Raw genomic sequence first — 26,979 nt, 5'->3', positions numbered from 1 at the left:
CTAGCGCAAAAGGAGCGCCTGTTTCTCTTCTACAAGACCTATATAGTCATTCCCCGTGACACCCCTCATTATTTTTCTTTCGAACTCCTGGATTAGGCCGACCCTACCCAATCTTTTGGACATTTTTATCGAATTTTTAGGTCTAGTTTCAGATTTTTGAACATAGCGCCCTTCGATACCTAGTGCAAAAGAAGCGCCTGTTTCTCCTCTACAAGACCTATATAGTCATACCCCGTGACACCCCTCATTATTTTTCTCTAGAACTCCTGGAGTAGGCCGACCCTATCCCCTTTTTTTTGACATTTTTTTCGAATTTTGAGCTCTAGTTTCAGATTTTTGAACATAGCGCCCTTTGATACCTAGTGCAAAAGAAGCGCCTGTTTCTTCTCTACAAGACCTATATAGTCATTCCCCGTGACACCCCTCATTATTTTTCTTTAGAACTCCTGTAATAGGCCGACCCTAGCCCCATTTTTTTTAAATTTTTTTCGAATTTTGAGCTCTAGTTTCAGATTTTTGAACATAGCGCCCTTCGATAACTAGTGCAATAGAAGCGCCTGTTTCTCCTCTACAAGACCTATATAGTCATACCCCGTGACACCCCTCATTATTTTTCTCTAGAAGTCCTAGAATAGGCCGACCCCCCTAATTTTTTGACATTTTTTTCGAATTTTGAGCTCTAGTTTCAGATTTTTGAACATAGCGCCCTTCGATACCTAGCGCAAAAGAAGCGCCTGTTTCTCCTCTACAAGACCTATATAGTCATACCCCGTGACACCCCTCATTATTTTTCTCTAGAAGTCCTAGAATAGGCCGACCCCCCTAATTTTTTGACATTTTTTTCGAATTTTGAGCTCTAGTTTCAGATTTTTGAACATAGCGCCCTTCGATACCTAGCGCAAAAGAAGCGCCTGTTTCTCCTCTACAAGACCTATATAGTTATTCCCCGTGACACCCCTCATTATTTTTCTCTAGAAGCCCTGGAATAGGCCGACCCCCCTAATTTTTTGACATTTTTTTCAAATTTTGAGCTGTAGTTTCAGATTTTTGAACATAGCGCCCTTTGATACCTAGCGGAAAAGGAGCGCCTGTTTCTCTTCTACAAGACCTATATAGTCATTCCCCGTGACACCCCTCATTATTTTTCTTTCGAACTCCTGGATTAGGCCGACCCTACCCAATCTTTTGGACATTTTTTTCGAATTTTTAGGTCTAGTTTCAGATTTTTGAACATAGCGCCCTTCGATACCTAGTGCAAAAGAAGCGCCTGTTTCTCCTCTACAAGACCTATATAGTCATACCCCGCGACACCCCTCATTATTTTTCTCTAGAACTCCTGGAGTAGGCCGACCCTATCCCCTTTTTTTTGACATTTTTTTCGAATTTTGAGCTGTAGTTTCAGATTTTTGAACATAGCGCCCTTTGATACCTAGTGCAAAAAAAGCGCCTGTTTCTTCTCTACAAGACCTATATAGTCATTCCCCGTGACACCCCTCATTATTTTTCTTTAGAACTCCTGTAATAGGCCGACCCTAGCCCCATTTTTTTGAAATTTTTTTCGAATTTTGAGCTTTAGTTTCAGATTTTTGAACATAGCGCCCTTCGATAACTAGTGCAATAGAAGCGCCTGTTTCTCCTCTACAAGACCTATATAGTCATACCCCGTGACACCCCTCATTATTTTTCTCTAGAAGTCCTAGAATAGGCCGACCCCCCTAATTTTTTGACATTTTTTTCGAATTTTGAGCTCTAGTTTCAGATTTTTGAACATAGCGCCCTTCGATACCTAGCGCAAAAGAAGCGCCTGTTTCTCCTCTACAAGACCTATATAGTCATACCCCGTGACACCCCTCATTATTTTTCTCTAGAAGTCCTAGAATAGGCCGACCCCCCTAATTTTTTGACATTTTTTTCGAATTTTGAGCTCTAGTTTCAGATTTTTGAACATAGCGCCCTTCGATACCTAGCGCAAAAGAAGCGCCTGTTTCTCCTCTACAAGACCTATATAGTTATTCCCCGTGACACCCCTCATTATTTTTCTCTAGAAGCCCTGGAATAGGCTGACCCCCCTAATTTTTTGACATTTTTTTCAAATTTTGAGCTGTAGTTTCAGATTTTTGAACATAGCGCCCTTTGATACCTAGCGCAAAAGGAGCGCCTGTTTCTCTTCTACAAGACCTATATAGTCATTCCCCGTGACACCCCTCATTATTTTTCTTTCGAACTCCTGGATTAGGCCGACCCTACCCAATCTTTTGGACATTTTTTTCGAATTTTTAGGTCTAGTTTCAGATTTTTGAACATAGCGCCCTTCGATACCTAGTGCAAAAAAAGCGCCTGTTTCTCCTCTACAAGACCTATATAGTCATACCCCGTGACACCCCTCATTATTTTTCTCTAGAACTCCTGGAGTAGGCCGACCCTATCCCCTTTTTTTTGACATTTTTTTCGAATTTTGAGCTCTAGTTTCAGATTTTTGAACATAGCGCCCTTTGATACCTAGTGCAAAAGAAGCGCCTGTTTCTTCTCTACAAGACCTATATAGTCATTCCCCGTGACACCCCTCATTATTTTTCTTTAGAACTCCTGTAATAGGCCGACCCTAGCCCCATTTTTTTGAATTTTTTTTCGAATTTTGAGCTCTAGTTTCAGATTTTTGAACATAGCGCCCTTCGATAACTAGTGCAATAGAAGCGCCTGTTTCTCCTCTACAAGACCTATATAGTCATACCCCGTGACACCCCTCATTATTTTTCTCTAGAAGTCCTAGAATAGGCCGACCCCCCTAATTTTTTGACATTTTTTTCGAATTTTGAGCTCTAGTTTCAGATTTTTGAACATAGCGCCCTTCGATACATAGCGCAAAAGAAGCGCCTGTTTCTCCTCTACAAGACCTATATAGTCATACCCCGTGACACCCCTCATTATTTTTCTCTAGAACTCCTGGAGTAGGCCGACCCTATATCCTTTTTTTTGACATTTTTTTCGAATTTTGAGCTCTAGTTTCAGATTTTTGAACATAGCGCCCTTTGATACCTAGTGCAAAAGAAGCGCCTGTTTCTTCTCTACAAGACCTATATAGTCATTCCCCGTGACACCCCTCATTATTTTTCTTTAGAACTCCTGTAATAGGCCGACCCTAGCCCCATTTTTTTGAATTTTTTTTCGAATTTTGAGCTCTAGTTTCAGATTTTTGAACATAGCGCCCTTCGATACCTAGTGCAAAAGAAGCGCCTGTTTCTCCTTTACAAGACCTATATAGTCATACCCCGTGACACCCCTCATTATTTTTCTCTAGAACTCCTGGAGTAGGCCGACCCTATCCCTTTTTTTTTTGACATTTTTTTCGAATTTTGAGCTCTAGTTTCAGATTTTTGAACATAGCGCCCTTTGATACCTAGTGCAAAAGAAGCGCCTGTTTCTTCTCTACAAGACCTATATAGTCATTCCCCGTGACACCCCTCATTATTTTTCTTTAGAACTCCTGTAATAGGCCGACCCTAGCCCCATTTTTTTGATTTTTTTTTCGAATTTTGAGCTCTAGTTTCAGATTTTTGAACATAGCGCCCTTCGATAACTAGTGCAATAGAAGCGCCTGTTTCTCCTCTACAAGACCTATATAGTCATACCCCGTGACACCCCTCATTATTTTTCTCTAGAAGTCCTAGAATAGGCCGACCCCCCTAATTTTTTGACATTTTTTTCGAATTTTGAGCTCTAGTTTCAGATTTTTGAACATAGCGCCCTTCGATACCTAGCGCAAAAGAAGCGCCTGTTTCTCCTCTACAAGACCTATATAGTCATACCCCGTGACACCCCTCATTATTTTTCTCTAGAAGTCCTAGAATAGGCCGACCCCCCTAATTTTTTGACATTTTTTTCGAATTGTGAGCTCTAGTTTCAGATTTTTGAACATAGCGCCCTTCGATACCTAGCGCAAAAGAAGCGCCTGTTTCTCCTCTACAAGACCTATATAGTTATTCCCCGTGACACCCCTCATTATTTTTCTCTAGAAGCCCTGGAATAGGCCGACCCCCTAATTTTTTGACATTTTTTTCAAATTTTGAGCTCTAGATTAAACAATGACATAAAAGGTGCTACATTTTACAGAGTAGGACTACTTTTACATACGTTCTAAATTGAAGAGGGTGCATAGGTGGCCCTACACCTACAAATAATCCGTTGATAGATGCATAGTTATTGTGGTACTGAATATTAGCCTAAAAAGTTATGCGACTTGTTAAATCAATAGATTGGATAAAAAACATTTCAAAATTGAGTTAAAATTGCTGTATTTTAACTCATTTTCTGCCTTTTTGAATATTTTTTTATTTAACGGCCGTTGTTGTCTTATTCTGTTTTTTTGGTTTCTCGATATATCGCCTTATTGTTCGCTGGCTTATTGTTCGCTAGCTATTGTTCGCTAGCTTCTGTCTGGTGGCAATCATTTAAAAAACCCGTTTTGTTTACGTCTTCCACTTTGGTCTCTGGTGGATATTTCTCTCATTGGCAATTATTATACTTCATCTCCTTTTTTATCAACTTTCACCACTTTGTACGGCTTACTTCTCCTACATTTCAGTAAAACGTTTCTAATTCTGTATAGTTTACCAGTACAAAAGCAAATATTCACACTTTAGCACGCACACAAATAGCTATGATATACATTATTTTTTCAGGTAGTCACTTCAATAAATATATAAACCTTATAAGTTAGACAATAGTTGGCAATTCAAATTCACAATCCTAATCAAAACAATACTTTCTGAAATAAATTTATATTTTATGTATTTAGAATATGAATAAGAGTTGGGAAAAATTAAAACAAAAGATATGTGGTGCTTGTGTCAATGACACAACAATCCACTAGAGACCAATTATCGTGGAAGTAAAGCATCTTTTAAATATGTTCACTTCGTATTTATTACCATACTTCACTGGAAAATATAGTGGCAAAAATGTACTGTCCAGAAAAACAATAAGAACTGTTTCTTTTCAACGGATGTCAAGTTGGTTTAATATTCAACATTCAACATTCATTTTTTTTCTGGCATCCATTTTCAACATTCAGCATTCATTTTCAACATTCGATTTCAACATTCAACATTCGATTTCAACATTCAACATCCGATTTCAACATTCAACATTCATTTTTTTTTTCCCTTACATCCATTTTCAACATTCAACATTCGTTTTCAACATTCGATTTTCAACTAACAACATTTGTTTTCAACATTCAACATTCGCCCCATTTTCAGCTTTCAACTTTCAACAATCGTTTTCAACAAAAAAAATTGTGAAAAATAAAATTTGAGGAATAAAAAAATTGTGAGAAAAAAAATTTGAGGAAAATTTTTAAGGAAAACAAGTTGTAAAAAAAAATTTAGTTTGGACTTTTTTTAAATTCTAATATCGAAAAAGAAAAAAAAGGGAAAAGGAAACAACTTGTGTCTGGTACATTTAAATATTAAACGAATCACAAATCCAAATTGTACAATACAATATTACATAAAGATGGTACAAATAAAAAGACTGATTAAAACATCAATATAATTTTAAACGGAGATAAAAGTCTTTATCAATCTAAACAATAAGGGTGCGTGCTCTTTACTTTTAAGTTTGGAGAAGATCTAAGATGATACTTAAGACAGAATAGTGACTATCCTCTATTACAAATAAAGCATATCTATTTTTGGCGAGGTAAGAGCTAAAGAATTCCAGAAAAACTGGAAAAAATGACGCAAAATCTTGCATGCGGAAGGTTTCTTTTAGACCCTTTCTAAATCTAAAGCGCAAGTTTTCTTTTATTTATTGTTTTATATTCTGGTCACGGAGCAAAATCACGGCCGACACTCGGTTAACCGAGAGATATGTCGGTTAATCTATATTGAGTATGCGGCTATATCGGCGGTGGGTCTGTTAATCGGGTTGGCTAAAGTCTGTTAATCAGGTGTTATCGTGAAAATCAGTGCAAGGTCATTATGTTTCATTGTATAACCTTTTAATTATATTTATATCATAAAAACTATTCATGTCTGACAAAATGATTTGGAGTACTGAATCCAGTGGTGTAATTCTTTTTTTTCTAGCTTCAATAAACGATATATAAAATGAAAAGGCGAGTTACTCATCAGTAAATTTATACACATTTTACACACACAAAATGTACACAAAAATGACAAGTTGGTTGAGTTTACTTGTATGCAATCTTTGGAACATCGAAAAAAGACTGGCATTATGTTTGTTTACCATATTAACATCAATATGTGTAAAATCTACACGAAAAACTGTAATTTGGTGACATAAATCAATTTTTGAAAAAAATATGGTCTGTTGATGGGTCGGATGTATAAAACGGTGACATCCCATTAGTCCGACAATCATTATTCCGACAGCCCATTACTCCGACAGCCCACTATTCCGACAGCCCATTACTCCGACAGCCCATTATTCCGACAACCCATTACTCCGCCAGCCCATTATTCCGACAATGCGTTTTTCTTATGGTATGGGTAAATTTTCTCTAAAAAGACCAACTCCGTCCTCTATGGTATGTGTGGTTGTCCGTCTTGATTAAAAATATTCTTTCCATGCGGGATATTTGTCTCAGTATATTAATTGAGTTGATACACATGCTTATAGCAACTGCTCAGTCCTTATCCTCGTCCAATGTTCGTTTTACGTGTCAATGTACTTTATCTATCTTCATATTTCGTTGTCTGTATGTCCAATATCAGTCTGTGCTGTTCTATTTCGCTAATTTTTGCATGTGTGGCTTGATCTATCTCTTTTTAAATTAGAAGATGTGGTATGATTGCCAATGACACAACTATCCAGAAGAGACCAACATGACATAGACATTAACAACTATAGGTCACCGTACGGCCTTCAACAATGAGCAACGCCCATACTGCATAGTCAACTATAAAAGGCCCCGATATGAAAATGTAAAAAGTACCTTATTTGTATTAAAATATGAACGAAAAACAAAAATGTAACACATAAACAAACAACAACCACTGAATTACAGGCTCCTGACTTGTGACCGGCACATACATAAATAATGTGGCGGGGGTTAACATGTTAGCCGGATCTCAACCCTTCCCCTAACCTGCGACAGTGGTATAACAGTACAACATAAGAACGAACTATAAAAATCTGTTGAAAAAGGTTTAACTCATCAGATGGACAAAAATACAAGTGGACGTGGCAGGGTACTTGTACATCCCGACAACAAAAAGACACTAGGAACAGATATGAGAGTTCTTGCCGTTATCTGAAAGCTAGTTCAAAGCTTCTAACAACTAATAAAAAAAGTCATGCATCTAAGACTTAACTAGATCTTCGGTCCCCCCCTTTCGCGTATCAGGGGAGTGAGGTTTCCTCTACTATTAACTACATAAATAAATAAAAAGGAGTTGAATAACACTACCCACCCTCTTTGGTCGCAACACTTTCTCTCCTTGTATCAATCATCTGAGTTTTATTTAAATTAGTTTTGTCGCAGAAATATACAGTAAACGCATTTTGACTGCTCAAATAGAATGACTGCAGTATGAAAGCCAATAACAAACTAGTTAAAAAACTAAGACAATGTGTGACATTCTTGTCCTGCTTGTGTCTTTGTCAAATTGTCTAATTTTAAAAACGTGGTACATTATGTGTTTTGTTGGAAATTTGACACTTATTTTTCATTTAAAGAAACTTGGTACATTATGTGTTTTGTTGGAAATTTGACACTTATTTTTCATTTAAAGAAACTTGGTACATTATATGTGTTTTGTTGGAAATTTGACACTTATTTTTCATTTAAAGATTGTTTTCAAGAAGAAGAAAAATATTTAGATATTATTGAATTTAAGAAAGGTAGTTCATATGTTAATTCACAATCGGTGCTCTTCCATTACATTTTAAAAGAATTGAAAATGCTAGATACTTGTACAGCTGATAAAGTTGAGGATGAGAGTCATTTTTTAATCGAATGCTCACTTCATAATAATTTGAGGGAGGAACTCTTTCACCATATTTCTAGCACATGTAAGAACTTTAAAAAGTAAGATAAATATGATAAATTTTCGATGTTAACAAAAGAAAACTTTACTATTATTGGGGGGGGGGGGGAGGGGATGATGATTACACTGTTAGATCTTTTGAATTATATAGTACATGTCTTGATACCGACTATTATTTGATATCAATGTGTTAGTTGCTTTTTTGTATTTTGTCTTGGTAACTGAGGCTTATAGTGCTTTAAAGATAATTATATCAAGTATTGTAATGTCTTAATGTCAGGAATATTGACCCAATCATTAGACCGCCGCTTTGAAAAAGTGGGGGTATACTGTTTTATCTCTGTCTGTCCATCCGTCAGTTCGTCCGCCCGTCCCATAAATATTTTCGTTGCATCTTTTTCAGGAACTACATTACAAGGCCGTGATTTCTGAAAGGTTTATTGAAGTTGGCTATGTCGTGTGATGCGTTTTTAAATTCATTACATATTACATGTCTGACAGCCAAGTTGAAAATTGTCGTCACATTTTTCTCAGAAACTACAATTCAATGATTCACAACTCAAACATTTCCCGTTTACCGAAATGTTTGGAGGGGTTTCATCAGCAGCTCGTACCCTCAATGGTTGTTCTTGATTTATATGTTCTTTAAAGAGCCTTTAGTTTGGAAAATGACGTATTCTTTTCTGTTATATTCTATATACAGATTTCGAATTGAGTATACAGAAAGTATTCGAACAACCTAAGCCTTATTTTATATATACGGAATTATTTCTTAAAATATGTTACTACATATCTAGACGTAATATAATACAGACAGATAAATTTTATTTTCACCTGATACCCTGGTACTGACTTGCTAAATGTCGGACTTATGGGTTGTCGGAATATTGGGCTGTCGGATCAATGGGTTGTCGGACTATTGGGTTGTCGGACTAATGGGTTGTCGGACTAATGGGTTGTCGGACCAATGGTCTGTCGGACTAATGGGCTGTCGGAATAATGGCGTGTAACCGGCACACATACCACATCTTCCTATATCCAGAGTACACGGATGTCCGGTTACACGCCATTATTGTGCCAATGAGACAACTCTCCATCCAAGTCTCAATTATAAAAGTAAACCATTATAGGTCAAGGTACGGTCTTCAACACGGAGTCTAGGCGCCCATCGAACAGCAAGCTATACAGGCCCCAAAAATTATTAGTGTAAATTCATTCTAACGGGGAAACGAAGGGTTTGTATATATATAAAAAAAATAAACAGAAACAATTGGGAACCACATAAACAGATGCCAACCACTGGACATCAGATTCCTACTTAGGACAGGCGCAAACAATTGCAGCATATTTTTGTTTTATCTTGTTACTTGTAGATCAATGAGGCGCACAGGAGAAGTACACATATCTCTTAAAATCACTTGATATCTAATCAAAGAATAGGTTTGTAATAACAAGGCGGTTGCCACATGTGGCGCAGGATCTGCCTACCCTTCTGGAGCACCTTAGAGTGTCCCCAGAATTTGGTGGGGTTCGTGTTGCTTAGTCTTTAATTTTCTATGTCATGTCTTGTGTACTATTATTTGTCTGTGTGTCTTTCTTTTTTAGCCATGGCGTCAACTTGTCAGTTAATTTTCTATCTATGAGTTTGAATGTCCCTCTGGTATTTTTCGTCCTTCTTTTTTTAAATAAATTGCTATGGTGACGAGCTTCAAAACAAGTTTCAATGTTGTTGCCGATGACGAACGTTGGATGACAATTGAAAAATACGGACGATGAGATAAGTCATTAGGTAAAATTGTCCGAATGGTTCATGTAATGTAAAAGGTGAACTAGAACTTAAATCATTAACTATTGGCACCTCCTTTTATGTTGAAAATAGGTAGGTTTTATAGTTACGAGAGAAACCTGCAACATGCCCCAAAATGCCTTAATCGGCCTCTTATCTTGAGTTCAGTGTATGTTCACTTGTATTAATATGTCTTTTGTTTAAGTTACCTATTACAGCCGATTACATTAAGTGTATAGGAAAAGGTGAGAAAGCAAGCTAACCAACGATATATCCTTGCCTACACACTCAATGAGCGGGTTCTTAACTCTAACATTTAGAATAAGAATAAAATGGAATGTTTGATGTATACATTTAATGTCAGACCATATAAATTTTATTGACAGCAATCTTAAGACAAAAAGAAAGAGACAATGGAAAGAAAAACAAAGGTCCAATGTAAACAGACACGCCATGGCCAAAATTATAGACGACAAATAGAAAACAACCGTAACTAAATATTACTCAGAAAACTAGAGATTGAACAACACGAACCAAATTGAAAACCGTGTTGAGGTCGGATTCTCTGGAAGGTTTTAGCTCGATCTTATATAAAAAATAATCAGATTAATACATGGCCTTTCTTTTTTATATCAGTCTGGTCATTAGTCGGACCTCCTCCTCCTCCCTTTATCAGCTCGATACGTTAGCCTGTTGTTCAGTGGTTGTCGTTTGTTGGTGTGGTTTATAAGTGCTTCTCGTTTCTCTTTTTTATATAGATTATACCGCTTGTTTTGCGTTTGAATTGTTTTTTTACACCAGTTATTGTGGTGTCCTTTATTGCTTTCTTTTCGATTTGTGCAAATGCTCTGTGTTGAAGGCCGTTTACCTCGAACTACAATTGTTAACATTTTGTACTTTGTCGGACTTAGATGGAGAGTTGTCTCATTGGCACTCATACCATAACTTCTTATGTATATGTATTAATCACGTATTAATCATGATATATACTACTGATTTACGAACGCTTATACAGCGTTTCCTTCCACTCTTTACACATATTCAAAAACTATCTTATAATTGCTAAGTATGCGATAAAATTAATAACATCTTTCGAAATTTACTATCATGCAAGATATATGTTTCAGTGTTTTCGTATAAAATGAACTCACAAAGACGAATACGTCACATATAAGTTTTATTTGTAGACGAATATAATTGTAGAAGCGAGATATATACAGCATTTTTACAGGGACTTGGAATATTAGAAGCTGAATAACTACAGCATTTATACAGGGACTTGGAATGGTGAAAGCTTGACAATATACAGCATTTGTAAAGGGACTTGGATTGTTATGAGCTGGATATATACAGCATTTTTACAGGGACTTGGAATATTATGCATAAGACACGAGACTATTTTCTAAGTCAATAAATATCAGAATTTAACGAGACAAGGCCTCCCGTCAGAAAGTTACTTTTATACAGCATCTGCTTCGTGGACAGAATTCTGAAATAAATAAATGTAAAATTAATAATTACATTGAAATAAACTGTATTGTGTGCAAATTGATTGAATTGAGAGAAAAAAAAAACAGATTTAAAAATATAATAAATGTACAGAATTTATGTATTGAAACATACAGGTTGAACCCGGCCACATTATTTATGTACATGTACTAGTATGTGTCTGTCCCAAGTCAGGAGCCTGTAATTCAGGGGTTGCCGTTTGTTTATGTGTTACATATTTGTTTTTCGTTCATTTTTTTCTACATAAATAAGGCCGTTAGTTTTCTCGTTTAAATTGTTTTATATTGTCTTAACGGGACCTTTTATAGCTGACTATGCGGTATGGGCTTTGCTCATTGATGAAGGCCGTTTAGTATTTGTTTTTCATTTTTTTTTTACATTTTAATTTCTCGTTTGAATGGTTTCACATTTGTCATTTCGCAGTCTTTTAAAATTGACCATGTGGTATGGGCTCTGTTCATTGTTGAAGACCGTACGGTAACCTATAGTTGTTAATTTATGATTCATTTGGTCTCTAGTGGAGAGTTGTCTCATTGGTTATCATACAACATCTTCTTTTTTATATAAGTTTACAAAATTTAATAGTGCATACATTTGTACAAATTTTTTTTCATCAATTTTGAAAAGGAAATTTAACATTTTATTGTATATTACAAAGCTGGATAAACTGACAAAGGAAATCCACTTAAGCTAGAAAAAAAATAATGTAATTTAAATAAAATAAAAATATCTTTTATAAGTTAAATATTTTAATGTTGATACTTTTTTATTTTTATTGTCTATATTATAATAGCTTGGTGTTAATAGAATTGTGAAAATATAGATCTAGAAAACAAAGAAGACAGATATACATAGCAGTAAGAAGTAAGTTGAAGAAGGCAGAATATAACATAATAATTATAAGAGGCAAACAGGTCCGATAACTCGAACAATCACTTCCATCGTTGATGTGAAATGCATTGAATATTGTGTCGTTTTCTACAATTCCGTCATTTCTACAATTGCAGAAACGGACACAATAATCAACACAATCAAAATGATAGTTTATAAAGGAATATAGATAGAGAGTATGTTATAATGTCTACAGATCATTATATTAGCGGGGTATATATAACGAGAGCATATTTAATGTTATTATATTAGAGGGGTATATAGATAGACCGTATTTAATAATCTCTAAACGTTATTATGTTAGAGGCGTATATAGATAGAACATAATTAATAATCTCTAAATAAATGTTATTATTTTACAGGGGTATATAGAAAGAGTATGTTTCATAGTTTCTAAACGTTATTATGTTAGAGAGTCAAGCTATATAACATGCACTATTTAGTTCGATTAGATTTGTTTCCAACAAGAAGTGTTAAATCATTATTACAGACCCAGTGTAAAATATTAATCAATATAGAGCCAAAGTTAGCAAAAACTGACAAAAACTATACTGGTCAATATGAATTGTAAAGGCATTACACCCACAGTAAGTATTTACCTTATTTTATATTAAATGGAGAAGTTTTCAGGCGTCTTTTCAAGGCGAATATCATAGTGGCTGACTGCTTTCCTGGTCAGGTTTTCTGCTTTTTCTTGTCCAAATATTCCTGTTCCACGATAGATAACTGCAGATTCTTTCCCGCTGCATTTAGGAGTCGGACTAGGGTCAACTTGATTGAAAAGAGCAAAATCTGCCCGCCACTGACCGGTTTCAAGATCGAAGTCCATTAGATTGGAAAAGCGACAGCCCCATTGAATATCTTTGGAAGAATAAGACGTCCTAGCTTGACATATTTCACCAGTGGACTCTATTGTGCCTTCTAATACAATTATGATTTCAAATGTGTTCGCTAACATTTCTTCGAACTGCATGTCATACAAAGGACTGTCTTCATTAATTTTATGACTAATAACCATCGGCCACATTAGAAACATTCGGTCATCCATTCCGTTTACTTCAAATTCCATTTGTTTCTGATACAACGGATAAACGAACCCTTCCTCGGAAATCTTTTCACCTACATAAATACCATACACGGAAGCGTCAATCAAATGGCTTTTTCTAATGTCACCTACTCTTATTTGTAAACAAAGTTCGCCATCTTCTACACATATACACATAGTATCACTGAACATAAGAGTGTATCGTCTATATTTTGGACGTGCAACCTTGACCAATATGAACCCTACAAGTAATGTCTCGAGCAAAAAGCCTATTGTGATCTGGATAAATACCAGAGGGATGCTTCCGCCACATTTTGTATCAGGATAAAAGGTTCCATATCCGATTGTAGTTTGTGTTTCCATCGAAAAAAGTAATGCATCGGCAAAGCTTTTCATCCTAATAACACATGGTGACCATGCCGGATTATCAAGATTATCGAAATCACCATGGGAATAACTCAGTAAATACCAGAAAATTGCAAACAGTAAATACACAAAGAAAAATGTCAGGCAAAATATAAGTGCAGCCCATCGCCATTTTATATCAATAAGAGTTTGATACAAATCACGGAAATAACCTTTTCGCTTACTTCCTTTTATACCTCTATATCCAACACGGTATTGTCCAGTTTTCTTGACCAGTGATGGTCTTCCGAGCTGATAGCCATTTCTCATTTTGGTTGAGGAATCTTTACTTTCTCCAGGAAATTCCACGGTTTTTACGGAAGGTCGTCTTTTCATTGTAACACCAGTCTTTGGGTCGAAGTCGTAAGTTGTTTCAGTTGTTTCATCGCCATGTTTTGGAAGTTGTTTTTTGTCGGAAGCCATGTTTGTAGATATATTGCGAATTATTGTTTTGTGTCCTTTTACATAGTACTCTTCGAACTGAATGATCTTATGGTATACAAAAATATCAGAAAAGGTTTTTTATGCCCCAAAAATAACTATGACGTAAATTTATGAGAAAAGCAGCATTTTGATTGGTTAGCTGGAAAACAATGCTAATTTATGAAAATCGATCTGGGCTGTCAACAATACTTGTTTAACATCTAATTGTTCACCAAACATTATCTCATTGATGTTCAAAATGATTGATTGATGATCGCTGGAAAAAAAGGTAACATTAAACGCATTAATGATCTTAATGTGCCTCTATGATATGCTCATTACCTCCAGGCAAAAAACAAGTGAAGAAGAATTACTGATATGTGTTTTATTCTCACATTTGTACATTGATTATAACGAATTGACAAATAAAATATTTCAAATTCATGATAATTATAAAACAAAGAGACTACATGCTAAGATTGACTTCCATTTTTTTCTTTCCATTCTATATATCTTCATGGTTTGTTTATTTTGTGTATATTCATAATAAATATGATATGCAACTGTACATCACGAATTGATAAATAAAATATTTCAAATTCATGATAATTACAAAACAAAGAACGTAAATGCTAAAATTAACACTCATTTTTTCTCCAGAATATCTTTAAATTGCCTTTCATATGTACATATGTATGTTAATAAATATGATATTCAAAAAAGTTTTACAACTTTCATTATTTATTCACAATGATCCATCAAACGTCTTGTAACAAGTGTATAATAACCTAATTAAATCATTTATTTTTGTTTATTATTCTTTGTTAAAATGTATTACTTTTAATGGAAAATACAGTGTTGGGCAATAAAAACCATTGATAAAAGAACTGACGGGGTATTAAATCCTTCAAATATAAATTATATAGGATGTATAATTAAGACATTACAAGTCTTTTAACAAAAATGTACACAAATATTCATAAAGAATAACATTATCAATTTGTTGGTAAAAATGATGTGTTTTAAAAGATATACATTTACATATTACCATTAAGAATTATCTGTACTTCGTTATTATAACTGGGACAAATTGAATAAGGTACTGATGCCAGATGGTGCCCTGATATCTTGTCAAGCATGAATAAGGTACTGATGCCAGATGGTGCCCTGATGTCTTGTCAAGCATGAATAAGGTACTGATGCCAGATGGTGCCCTGATGTCTTGCCAAGCATGAATAAAGTACTGATGCCAGATGGTGCCCTGATGTCTTGTCAAGCATGAATAAGGTACTGATGCCAGATGGTGCCCTGATATCTTGTCAAGCATGAATAAGGTACTGATGCCAGATGGTGCCCTGATGTCTTGCCAAGCATGAATAAGGTACTGATGCCAGATGGTGCCCTGATGTCTTGTCAAGCATGAACAAGGTACTGATGGTGCCCTGATGTCTTGTCAAGCATGAACAAGGTACTGATGGTGCCCTGATGTCTTGTCAAGCATGAACAAGGTACTGATGGTGCCCTGATGTCTTGTCAAGCATGAACAAGGTACTGATGGTGCCCTGATGTCTTGTCAAGCATGAACAAGGTACTGATGGTGCCCTGATGTCTTGTCAAGCATAAACACAGAATTATTGGATACACACTAGTGACATGTTTACTTCGTACTTACTAAAAGCAGGAAACAAAATTTGCGCATTATTTTTATAGATGGGTAAACAGAGGACATCCCTGTCAAGTCACAATTAGTTTAGTTTAAACATATATTTAGATTAGAAAACTAGTTATTACAACTTATATCAATCCATTTTCACTTTGTTAATGTGAGTGCTGCCTTGTAACGGCATCGGCCGGCTCTTTTTAATCTATAAGAATGTCTTTATATTGCTGTCTTCCTTAACGCGGGCAGCCATTTAGCATCCCCTTCAAACGGACTAGTATATCATCGGCTCTCAAGACTATACTCACAAATGGTGTCAAGGGAGTCAGAGTCGAAAACAATTATTACAGATATTTGTTTTGTTTCTGTATATAAATCTTGTATTTTGTTTTGTATTTCAAGGATGTGTGTTGAAGACCATACTTTGACCTATAATGGTTTACTTTTATAAAGTGTGACTTCGATAGAGAGTTGTCTCATTGGTACCCATACCACATCTTCTAATATCTACTTATTACGGTTTTCCTTTTTTACATGTGTACATCAATGTCAAATATGACTGTTTTAGTCACTTCTTTTAATTGATTGTTGGTTGCTTAATGTCCAGTGGCAAAAATTGCATGCATTTTGAGGAGGAGAGCCACTATTTTAATACAATTCTTCATTAACAGGTCCAAGTTTACTGTTTAAATTCTAGATGTTTTTAATATTATCTTAGTACATCCTAATTTACAGTTTTTCCCGGACAAATGTTTAAATACATGTATGAAAAAAAAATACGGATATACATTGTATATGTCTGAATAATCTGGCCTATAGTTTCCTACATGCACTTCATCTAAAATTTGGAGGATACTGGAAAGTTGTCTCATGGCAATCATACCACATCTTATGAGTATACTTTACTGAAGGAATTAAAAATGCATGTTCCGAGGTTATTTTTAAAATTTGTTGTCAAAATTCTTCAAACGATATTTTGAGTTTTAAATCGGTGTGATCAACAAACAGGGCCTAATGCAGAATTTTTGAATAGGTGGCCTTATTCCAAATGAATATAAACAGCCAAGTTGAGTGAGGTCAACAATTTTAAACCGAATTTTAACAAAAAAGTAAAATTCATAGCATTTCCAAAAAAAAATTGAGGTGATCAAAAGGCCTAGGGCCTACCTTCTAGATCAGCGACTGACAATGTATCAAAAACAGTTTGAAGGCTTTGACGTTGTATTGGTCATTAAAATATAAAATGCATAAATTATTTTTATAATTGATATTCATGAAAAGAGTAACGTCATGGCCACCACATCATTATGAGTAATTCCTTTCCTTTGATGAAAACCAAATGTATTTTTATGATTGACAGTGGTCAAGGGTATCATCCATTAATAAGAACATAAATGTCAAAACGGACGTTGGACACTTCGCACCTTTATTGTTGCAAACATAACTCGGCCTAAAATCTGACATCTAATAACGACAATAATAATTCTTACAAATTAGCTTCCTTCACATTCTGAAACATAAAAGGTAACGGAATGTAATTATGTTACTAGTCACTGGACACGTGCTCGGAGTATTTGTCAAATACATATTAATTAAGATGTGTTCGAATATCTGACAAAGCTGGCATATCAAAAACCATACCTGTTAGTATGTACCAATATAAAATTGTAAATTATAGACGTGAAATAAGACCCCCAAAATAATGATAAATCAAGTATGCAACAGCCAAATGATCATCGCCTATAACATGTATGCATGATAAACTTTTTATAATTATACTAAGAATGCATATCAGTAAGAGTTGTTATATGGCATTTCTTACATCACTATGTCTTTATTTTTGATTTGTGCACAAAATTGAACGATACCTAACTCAGTTGTACATTTTTTTAAATACATTGTTTATTTTTTCATAGCTACAGAAAAAAATCCATACACGGTGTTTGTATATATCTCAACTTGTACGATTTGCTCGTGTATGTAACAATGTTTTAGATTTTAACGAGTTAAATTTATGTATTACTGAAAAATTATTACACGTTCAGGTATGATCACATACAATATTTTATAGAAATATTCTTTGTAAAGCACAAAAATGTCAGTATTCACCTCAGAACCTTACAAATCCTTGAAATAGACTTATTAGGAAGGTATATAGTTACGATACTGTTGTCAAGTCATTAAAAATTGCATATTTTGGCGTTAATATTGATTCACTTATAGGGTCTTTGCATCGGAACTAAACAAATCTATTTAAAACCCAGTTTTTGGCTTGACACGGGTTATGTTCTTCTCATAATATGTTATGATGGTATAATACTAAACCCCTCACGGGAAGGATTGTGCCTGCTATTTATATGATGAAGACAATCTTTCAATCAGCTTAATTGAAGTCTGAAGCTGGCATATAGGTTAACTGCTAGTAGACTGATATTATTTATGTATATTATTGGCATTTTGTTTATTTTCTTTGGTTACATCTCTGACATCAGACTCGGACTTCTCTTGAACTGAATTTTAATGTGCATATTGTTATGCGTTTACTTTTCTACATTGGCTAGATGTACAGGGGGAGGTTTGAGATCTCATAAACATTTTTAACCCCGCTGCATTTTTGCACCTGTCCCAAGTCAGGAGCCTCTGGCCTTAGTTAGTCTTGTATAACTTAAACTTTTACTTTCTTGTGTATAATTTGGAGTTTAGTATGGCGTTCATTATCTCTTATTGATTGATTGTTGGTTGCTTAACTTCCAGTGGCAAATATTTCCTGCATATTCAGGACGAGAATAAGTTCACAATAAATACTATAGGTAGGTCTTTAAATGATGGAGGCCATCTGGAATGATGGTCGGGGAAATTTGGACTGCCACTGGAAAATGAGGGTATATTGGATATTATCACTGAACTAGTATATATATTTGATATGGAGCAAACTTAAGGACGCCTGCGGGTGTGGTAATTTCTAGCTGCATTGAACACCTGTTGGTGACCTTCTTCTGTTGTCTGCTCTATGGTCAGGTTGTCGTCTCTTTGACACATTCTCAATTTCCATTTCCATTCTCAATTTTATGTAGATATTTAAACAAGGTAATACATTTCCTGGTCGCCATATCTTTTAAATGTGCCAACTATTAGTAAGCTAAAAGAACAGAATACGTTCAGTTAAGAGTTTTAATTTAACCCTTTATAATTTCAAACGTTTCACTTGTGTAGGAGCAAACTATAAAGTGGGGAGGGGACAATCGCCATCTTGGCCGTCGCTTCCTCCGCACATGCGCGTAGGTTATTTTCTTCTCTTGACTTTGGCTTGCGATAAGCTTGAGTTGTTGTGTACCAAGTTAAAATTTACAAAATATTTGCTTTACAGCTTGCTTACTTATGTTCATCATCGGTAAAGGACAAAATGTGAAAAAAATGAGATGTCAAAATAAAAATCAACATTGATTGAGTGATTTTTGTTAGTTTATCGTCCAGTGGCAAATAGTCCATTCATGTTTAGAAAAATAATTAATCATGCAGGGTATCAATGTAAACAAAAGTGGAAACAATTGTTATGTTGGGGAGAAAAATTAGCATGAGAAGCATCCGATATGAAAAATATAGTAAATCCACATACCCCCCCCCCCCAAAAATATCAAAGGATAATCCATTTATGTTCAAACACACACAAAACATGAAAACATGAGGCTTATATTAGATGGAGATAACACACAGGAACACACGATGATATAAAAATAAAGTTTATTGACATAGTTCACAACAATAGATGACTTCGTGTTTCTAGTTAACTAAAAACTTGTACAAAATGAATTAGTGGTTCATACATTAAGATTGATTGTACATGTAAGGTTATCTATCAAATAGAAACCAAATTGTTTTCAATACATATGTAGGAACACACAAAAGGTATTTAAACAATTGCGTGTTGTTGATTTGAAGAAAATAATCTGCAGTACTCATCACAGGATTTTTTAAAAACTCTGAACATATGATTAAATGTTTTTAGGTTAGTAAAAACAGTGTTCCTCTTTATATATATTTGACATGCATATATGGATGGTACCATAAGGGAGCTACCATTTGATTTTTATGGGGGACTAGGATGAAATTTGAAAAAATAGGCAGGACAGGCGTTTTGAGTAAAAAAAAAAGGCAGGATGAGACACTTGCATAAAAAAAAGTCAGGACGACAATTTAGGTAAAAAAAATCAGGATATACTAATAAAAAAAAAGGCAGGACCAAACAAAGTGGAAAATAAAAAGACAGGACAGTGATTACAGCTAAAAAAAAATGCAGGACAAAATTTTTCATCTTACTTTTCGTAAAAGAAATAATATTGAAATAACTCAGATATAAAACTATGCACTGATCTATATATAGACTGCATGAAAAATGAGATGGCAAATTATCAATCAACATTAATTGATTGATTTTTTTGTTTGTTAATAATTGTCCACTGGCAAATAGCTGATACACTAATGTTCAGAATGATTAATCAACTCTGCTGTTTATTATTTTGTCATATTTGAATAATGGTTAATGCTTTTTGCAAATTAACCCTTTCATCCATTCAAATCAACATTTATTCTATATTTATATATATATATCTTCTAGTTTAGAGTCACTCGAAAAATATTTCAACCACGTTGTTTTAGTCTGTTTCGGTTATTATACTTACTAAAAGAGAGACGAAAGTTACCAATGGACAGTCAAACTCATAAATCTAAAACAAACTGATAACACCATGGCTAAAAAAGAAAAAGACAAACAGACAAACAATAGCACATATGACACAACATAGAAAACTAAAGAATAAACAACACGAACCCCACCAAAAACTAGGGGTGATCTCAGGTGCTCCGGAAGGGTGAGCAGATCCTGCTCCACATGTGGCACCCGTCGTGTTGCTTTTGTGGTAACACATCCGGTAAAATAGTATAATACGGTAGGTCACATTCATGAAAGGGAAGGGGATTGTAGTTACGACGTAAGGAACATATCCGATATCATTTGTGAAACGGTTGATAAATACCATAACGGTCAACCAACTTGTGATGGCGTCCGTAAAATTTACGAAGGGATGATATCAACTTCACCTTTTGGAACTCTTGGTTTAATAGCTTCCTTGTGATCAGCAACCCTCTATCAAGACAATCATGATAGGAAATGCAAACACGGGAATATCGTATCAATTGGGAGATATATATCCCGTATGCAGGTGCTGCTGGAATGTTGCTACTTAGAAATGGAAAGTTCACAATTGGAAATCTGAAATCATCTCTTTTGTCGTTAAGTTTTGTTTTCAACCATTGTCAATTTCTAGATGTAAGTCAAGATATGAAGCCGACTTTACTGTATCTGTAGTATCCTTTATCTCTAGTTCGATGGGATAGATGCGTTCCACATAGTCACCAAATTTTGAATTATTTAGTGAAAGAACATCATCTATATAGCGGAAAGTAGAGTTAAAGGATATAACTAACTTTTTATCTTTCTTCCTAAGAAGTTCCTGCAAAATAGTCAGCCTCATAGTAATAAAGAAAGAAGTCGGCAGGTAGAAGGGCACAGTTTGTGCCCATTGGAATGACGACTAAGTGAGTCAAATATATTTGAACTTGATGATATCTGGTTTTAGATCTAGCCGATTGCGATGCTGTTATCTGCCAATTTCTTGTAAATATTGTGCTTAAAACGTAGTTTCTCAATGAGATCCCCTATATTTTTTTCTTCTAAGATTGTAGTTCTTTCCGATGCTCGTTTCCTGCAACTCGGTCTGTTATGCATGTTATATTTGTCCACTGGACGACTAATTCAGCTTATTTTTCTTTCCTTCCTGACGCACTGGTGTTCATTGCCTAATAAATCATGTTAATCAGGGATTGTATTCCTCAGATCAAAATTGGTTTTAAATGAACCCAAATATATGTTTGAAATTTACATGGTCTCACTAACATATTTGGTTCATAAACCATTTAATAAAACTAAAAAATATTTAATAACTTTTTCAGACAGAGATGACCCCAGACGATTATGACAGCTCTGTCCATGTATCTCTTTTTTAAGTCTCACTTATTTAAAAAAAAAATTAAAAAAAAAAAAAAAATGGGTATAAGCTAGAAGAACCAAAACCGTAAATGGCAATTTTTACTTTACCACATAACTCTCCCTTTACGTCATAATTTGTAAGAGTGACCATTATTATATAGTTTAAAGTAGGGTCTTCAACACGGAACTACATTTTTTTTTGGTGGTTTTTACGACACAAAATGGAAATCAAGTCTATTTCATTGTCATATTCGTTTTTTAGAGCGAAGAACTTTTTACCAACTTTATTTTTTTAAATTGTCATCCGAAACACAGAGTTAACCTACCAGTCAATGTATACCACACATAGCCTTTGGATAGTGTTCACCAACAATATACACTTTAGATGATTATAACGATACCAATCATAAATGTCTTAATAATCATCAATGTCATATGTTTGATTGATGTCAATAATAAAATGTTGGTTAAATGTGGAAATATATGCAGAAGTTTGCATGTATACTGTTATGAATATCGTTTCTGATCCCACCGTATAGATACAAGGTCACTGATATATAATATTCTTTTCTAATAAACATACTATTTAGTTGGAAAAGATCCTTGAACTTATATAATATGTGTTCTTAGGACAGACAAACCTAAGTTTTTTTAACCTACACTTTTGCTCGTTACTTGATAGGTTTTCAATGTGTTTGTCAAAACAAATGTATGCTATATAAAAAAAATTCATACTAAAATATACAAAATCTCCTTATACGATGGTTGTTCGTCCGTGCAAGTAAATGTATGAGTGTTTTTTTTTTTTTATCTCCGGATTTTTTTATTTTTATTTATTTGCTTTGATTTTTGCTGTTAGTGTTTCCAGTCTTTAGGGACGACATCAAACGATCAAAGTAAGGTGGGGTGGTTAGGATGGGGTTGAACTGTTGCAAACGCTGCATTTGTTTCATACTTTGGCATATTTAACTACAAAAATGTACACATATTTTAACCACTAAAAAAGGTATATTTTGAGCAAAAGAAAAGAGGTATCGTTCTTGATTGCCCCAACTCAAAACAATGTCACAAACTATTCAAATTTAGGTATTGCCATCCTTTTTTCTTGCTGCTTTTTTCAAATAAAAAGACTTTATTACTCACTATCTTACATATATTACATTCATCTGATGAAGTCGATGAACTGACAATACAATTATATATTCATAGAAGAGCGATGACCTTTGTGTCTCAAAATTTTTCTACACAAGTTATTTTCCAGCGCAATAAATTTTGATAACCAAAAACATGTAAATGCATTTCGGTTCAAACACGGTCAGTAAACACTGATTAAAAGGTATACTTTATAACAAACGGTACACAACATTTAAAAAACTTTGGTTAGGAAGAATTTCACTCTAAGTAATATTTACAATCACAGGCGTTGGTCAATTTCGCGCTACATGTCTAATGTATTAAGGTGACTCGGGGGACTAAATCGATTTTTTTAAATTTTATATAGGATATCGATATATTTTTTTATAAATGAACTTTATCTGATACTTAATAGAAAAATAAAATAAAAAAAATGGGATCACCGTTCATTTACGCTCACAATCTGCCTTTGAAAGAAGCATTCATTCGTGTAAAGGCCTTTTTTCTATGGAACTAATAGGAGAAAAAGAGGTGATATCGAAATAAAAAAAGAAATTAATTACAGAAATCGTTCAAATTTTACAATAGTTTAGTTTAAGTATAGCTCAATTGAAATTAATAATTAAAAAATATAGGTCACTGATGAGTTATAAAAGATATTTCAATCTAAATGCCAAAAAATGGCATTTTTGTACCAAAGGGAGATAATTTGGAGCGTTTTCAATGGGGGAAGTGTCACAAAAATTACCTTTACAATTACCTGTAATTTTGTTATTGCTCTTATTGTCGTCACGATAATAACACAATGAATGGTTGTGGCATTATAACACACCGTTTACAAAATTGATTCCAATAGTATTTTTATATGACTGCATCTGTGGTTTTGTGGTAATGTGCTCGAATGAAATTAAAACTAAAACTGATAAAATCCTCAAGTTTTGTTTTTAGATTTTCATAATAAAAAATTGAAATGTGTGTTCATTGAATGTAATTGTGTTTCCTCATCTTTCTGTTTCGAAATGACTCTGTGTTCTTGTGAGGAGTTTTACCCCCAAAGTATCGTCGTTGTTTGAAGCCAAGCATCTCCTAGCAAGTGAAAGTTTATTTTTCGTTTTTTTATCGGTAATATTAATGATCAAATTAAACAGCATTTGCAATCCCTTTTAAATTTTACTTTTTTTTAATGTTCTTTTTGACCAAGTGATTGAAAAAGTTCTAAAAATGAGCTATGATAGGATGGCACCATGTAACTAACCAAGATATGAGTGAATATCGACAATCCTTCTTTTACATAAAATATTCATACAGGAATTTGGCTTTTTGGAGTCTTTATATGTATTAATATAACCAATACGCCCTACCAACTTCCAAGCAAGGACTGAAAATCGTAAACTGGACAACCAACAAAGACTTCACAAACAATCAGAGAGTCTAGAGAGTCTACGATCTTGTGTCAGAAGTTGGCGCCGTATTTGAGACATCTAACCAATGAAACATAAAAAGGACTTTAGTAAAATTGAGAACGGAAATGGGGAGTGTGTCAAAGAGATAACAACCCGACCATAGAACAGAAAACAGCAGAATGTCACCAACAGGTCTTCAATGCAGAGAGAAATTCACGCACCCAGAGGCATCATTCAGCTGGCCCCTAAACAAAAATATATACTATTATAGTTCAGTGGACGCCATAGTGAACTCCAAATTGTACACAAGAAACTACCATTAAAATAAGACAAGAGGCTCCTGACTTGGGACAGACGGGGTTAAACATGTTTATGAGATCTCAACCCCCCATTAATACCTTTAGCCAATGTAGAAAAGTAAACGCATACCAATACGTTTATCGGGTTTTTCTTGTAATGGGATTTTTAGTGGTTTTCTTTAACTTGAGTTTCAATATCCGCTTGGTATCTTTTGACTCCCTTCAGCAAACTTTTGGTTTGTAAGGGAGTTGACTAAGGTTATTACAAAGAAAAACATCACCTATCATTGCATATTGCAGTAGAATTATTGCCTTAAATGCTTAATATTCTTGATATCAAAGATTGCAACTTATCACCAGATTTGTAATTGTTTTACCCATATGTCGAATAACCCATGTGAAGCAAAATCCTGCTTACCCTTCCAGAGTAAACTGAGGTCACTCTCGGTTTTCAGTGGTGTCCGAGGTGGTCAGTCTTTAGTTTTCTACGAGGTGTTTTGTTATTTTTCGGGGTTTTTGTTTACTATGGCCATTGTTATTTTTTTTTTATTACTTTGAGTTTTGAATGTCTCGAGCCCCATTTGGTATCTTTCGTCTATTTTTCAAATTCAGCTCAAACATAAACCACTTGACCGGCATACACCTTAAACTATCTTCTATGAAATTATAAAAAACTGAAATTTAGAACTATTTCAATGCATGCGGACATTCTCTCTATTTATGTTCTAAATATATTAAAGAAGATGTGGTATGATTGCCAATGAGACAACTCTCTATAGAAATTTACAACTATAAGTTACCATACGGTCTTCAACAATCAGCATGCCGCAAGTCCATGCTGCATAGTCAGCTATAATTGGCCCCGTATGACAATGAAAAACAATTCAAACGAGAATTTATGTACAAACAAGAATGTATCCTTAGTACACGGATGCCCCACTCGCACTATAATTTTCCATGTGCAGTAGACCGTGAAATTCGTAATCCAAAACTTTAATTTGGCTTTGAAATTAGAAAGAGCATATCATAGAGAACATGTCTACTTAGTTTCCAGTTGATTGAACTTTAACTTCATCAAAAACTACCTTGACCAAAACTTTAACCTGAACTTTGCACTGTCATTTTCCATGTTCAGTGGACCGTGAAACTGAGATCAAAACTATAGTTTAGCATTAAAATTAGAAATATCATATCATAGGTAACATGATTACTAAGTTTCAAGTTGATAGGACTTTAACTTCATGGAAAACTACCTTGAACAAAAACTTTAACCTGAATCGGGAAAGACTGACGAACGGACGAACAGACGGGAGTACGGAGGAACGACCGAACGGACCCACAGACCAGAAAACATAATGCACCTCTACTATCGAAGGTGGGGCATAAAAATGAACGAAAATAAATATGAAACAAATAAACAGCCGTCAATCACTGAAGTACAGGCTCCTGACTTGGGACAGGCGCATACATACATATTGTGGCGGGATTAAACATGTTAGCGGGATCCGAACCCTCCTCTATACTGGGACAGTGATGTAACAATTCAACATTAAAATGAACTACAAAAATATAAGTCTGTTATACGGTTTTGGTTTTGCTCATTAATGACGCGGCCGTATATTGACCTCAAACTGATTATTTTTTGTCATGTGGTCTCATTGGTAATCATAAATCATATCTCCTATAGTTTTATACATTTTGTTTTGTACTACGTACCGAGAGTGCTTTTGCTACAATAAAAGAGGGACGAAAGATACAAGAGCTCTGAGGGACAGTCAAACTCATAAAACGAAAATAAACTGACAACGCCATGGCTAAAATTGAAAACGACAAACGGACAAACAATAGTACACATGTCACAACATAGAAAAATAAAGAATAAACAACACGAACCCCACCTAAAATTAGGGGTGATATCAGGTGCTTCTGATTTGACCGATGGGAAGGGATAGCAAGTTAAAATAAACCTTTTGATTTTAATCTACCGCACCAGTAGTCCAATGCTGAAGATCTTAAATGCCTTAAATGCAGTAGGTCTTGTGTATGTTTTAACTATAAACCAGCACCAATCCGGGTTGTCTTGGATTTGTTTCCCGTTCGTTAGACGTCGTTTTTGGTTAATGTAAGATCTAGATTCTGATTAATTTCGGTTGGATTTTTGGTTTTTTATTATTTTTACATGTAGGTGTTGGTTATGATTTATACTTCTATTTCGTTCATTTATTTCTTGACATCAATCTGGCTTTTTGATTTTCTCGTTTGAACTGTTTTACATTTGTCATTTCGGGGACTTTTATAACTGACCATGCAGAGTGGGCTGTGCTCGTTGTTAAGGCCATACGGTGACCGTCGGAGGACATTTGAGC

The 26,979-nt window shown here is 34.7% G+C and overlaps 1 protein-coding gene across 1 annotated transcript; it reads right to left on the bottom strand.

Annotated features, from left to right (window-relative positions):
* Window positions 1–10,974: 10,974 nt before the first annotated feature.
* On the bottom strand, window positions 10,975–14,169 carry LOC134728123 (G protein-activated inward rectifier potassium channel 3-like). The gene is made up of 2 exons (XM_063592558.1): window positions 12,798–14,169; window positions 10,975–11,287 (listed from the first exon to the last, which is right to left on the bottom strand). Exon 1 carries the CDS (start codon window positions 14,069–14,071, stop codon window positions 12,809–12,811), a length of 1,263 nt encoding a protein of 420 aa, XP_063448628.1. The 5' UTR covers window positions 14,072–14,169; the 3' UTR covers window positions 10,975–11,287; window positions 12,798–12,808.
* Between the last annotated feature and the right edge of the window lie 12,810 nt (window positions 14,170–26,979).

Source organism: Mytilus trossulus, chromosome 8 (genome assembly GCF_036588685.1).
Source record: "Mytilus trossulus isolate FHL-02 chromosome 8, PNRI_Mtr1.1.1.hap1, whole genome shotgun sequence".
Classification (NCBI taxonomy): domain Eukaryota; kingdom Metazoa; phylum Mollusca; class Bivalvia; order Mytilida; family Mytilidae; genus Mytilus; species Mytilus trossulus.
Note: the sequence above shows the minus strand (reverse complement) of the source record. Positions and strands in the feature narration are given on the sequence as shown.

Coding starts and splice junctions, on each gene's coding strand:
- LOC134728123 (XM_063592558.1), bottom strand. CDS start 14,071: ATGGCTTCCGACAAAAAACAACTTCCAAAACATGGCGATGAAACAACT.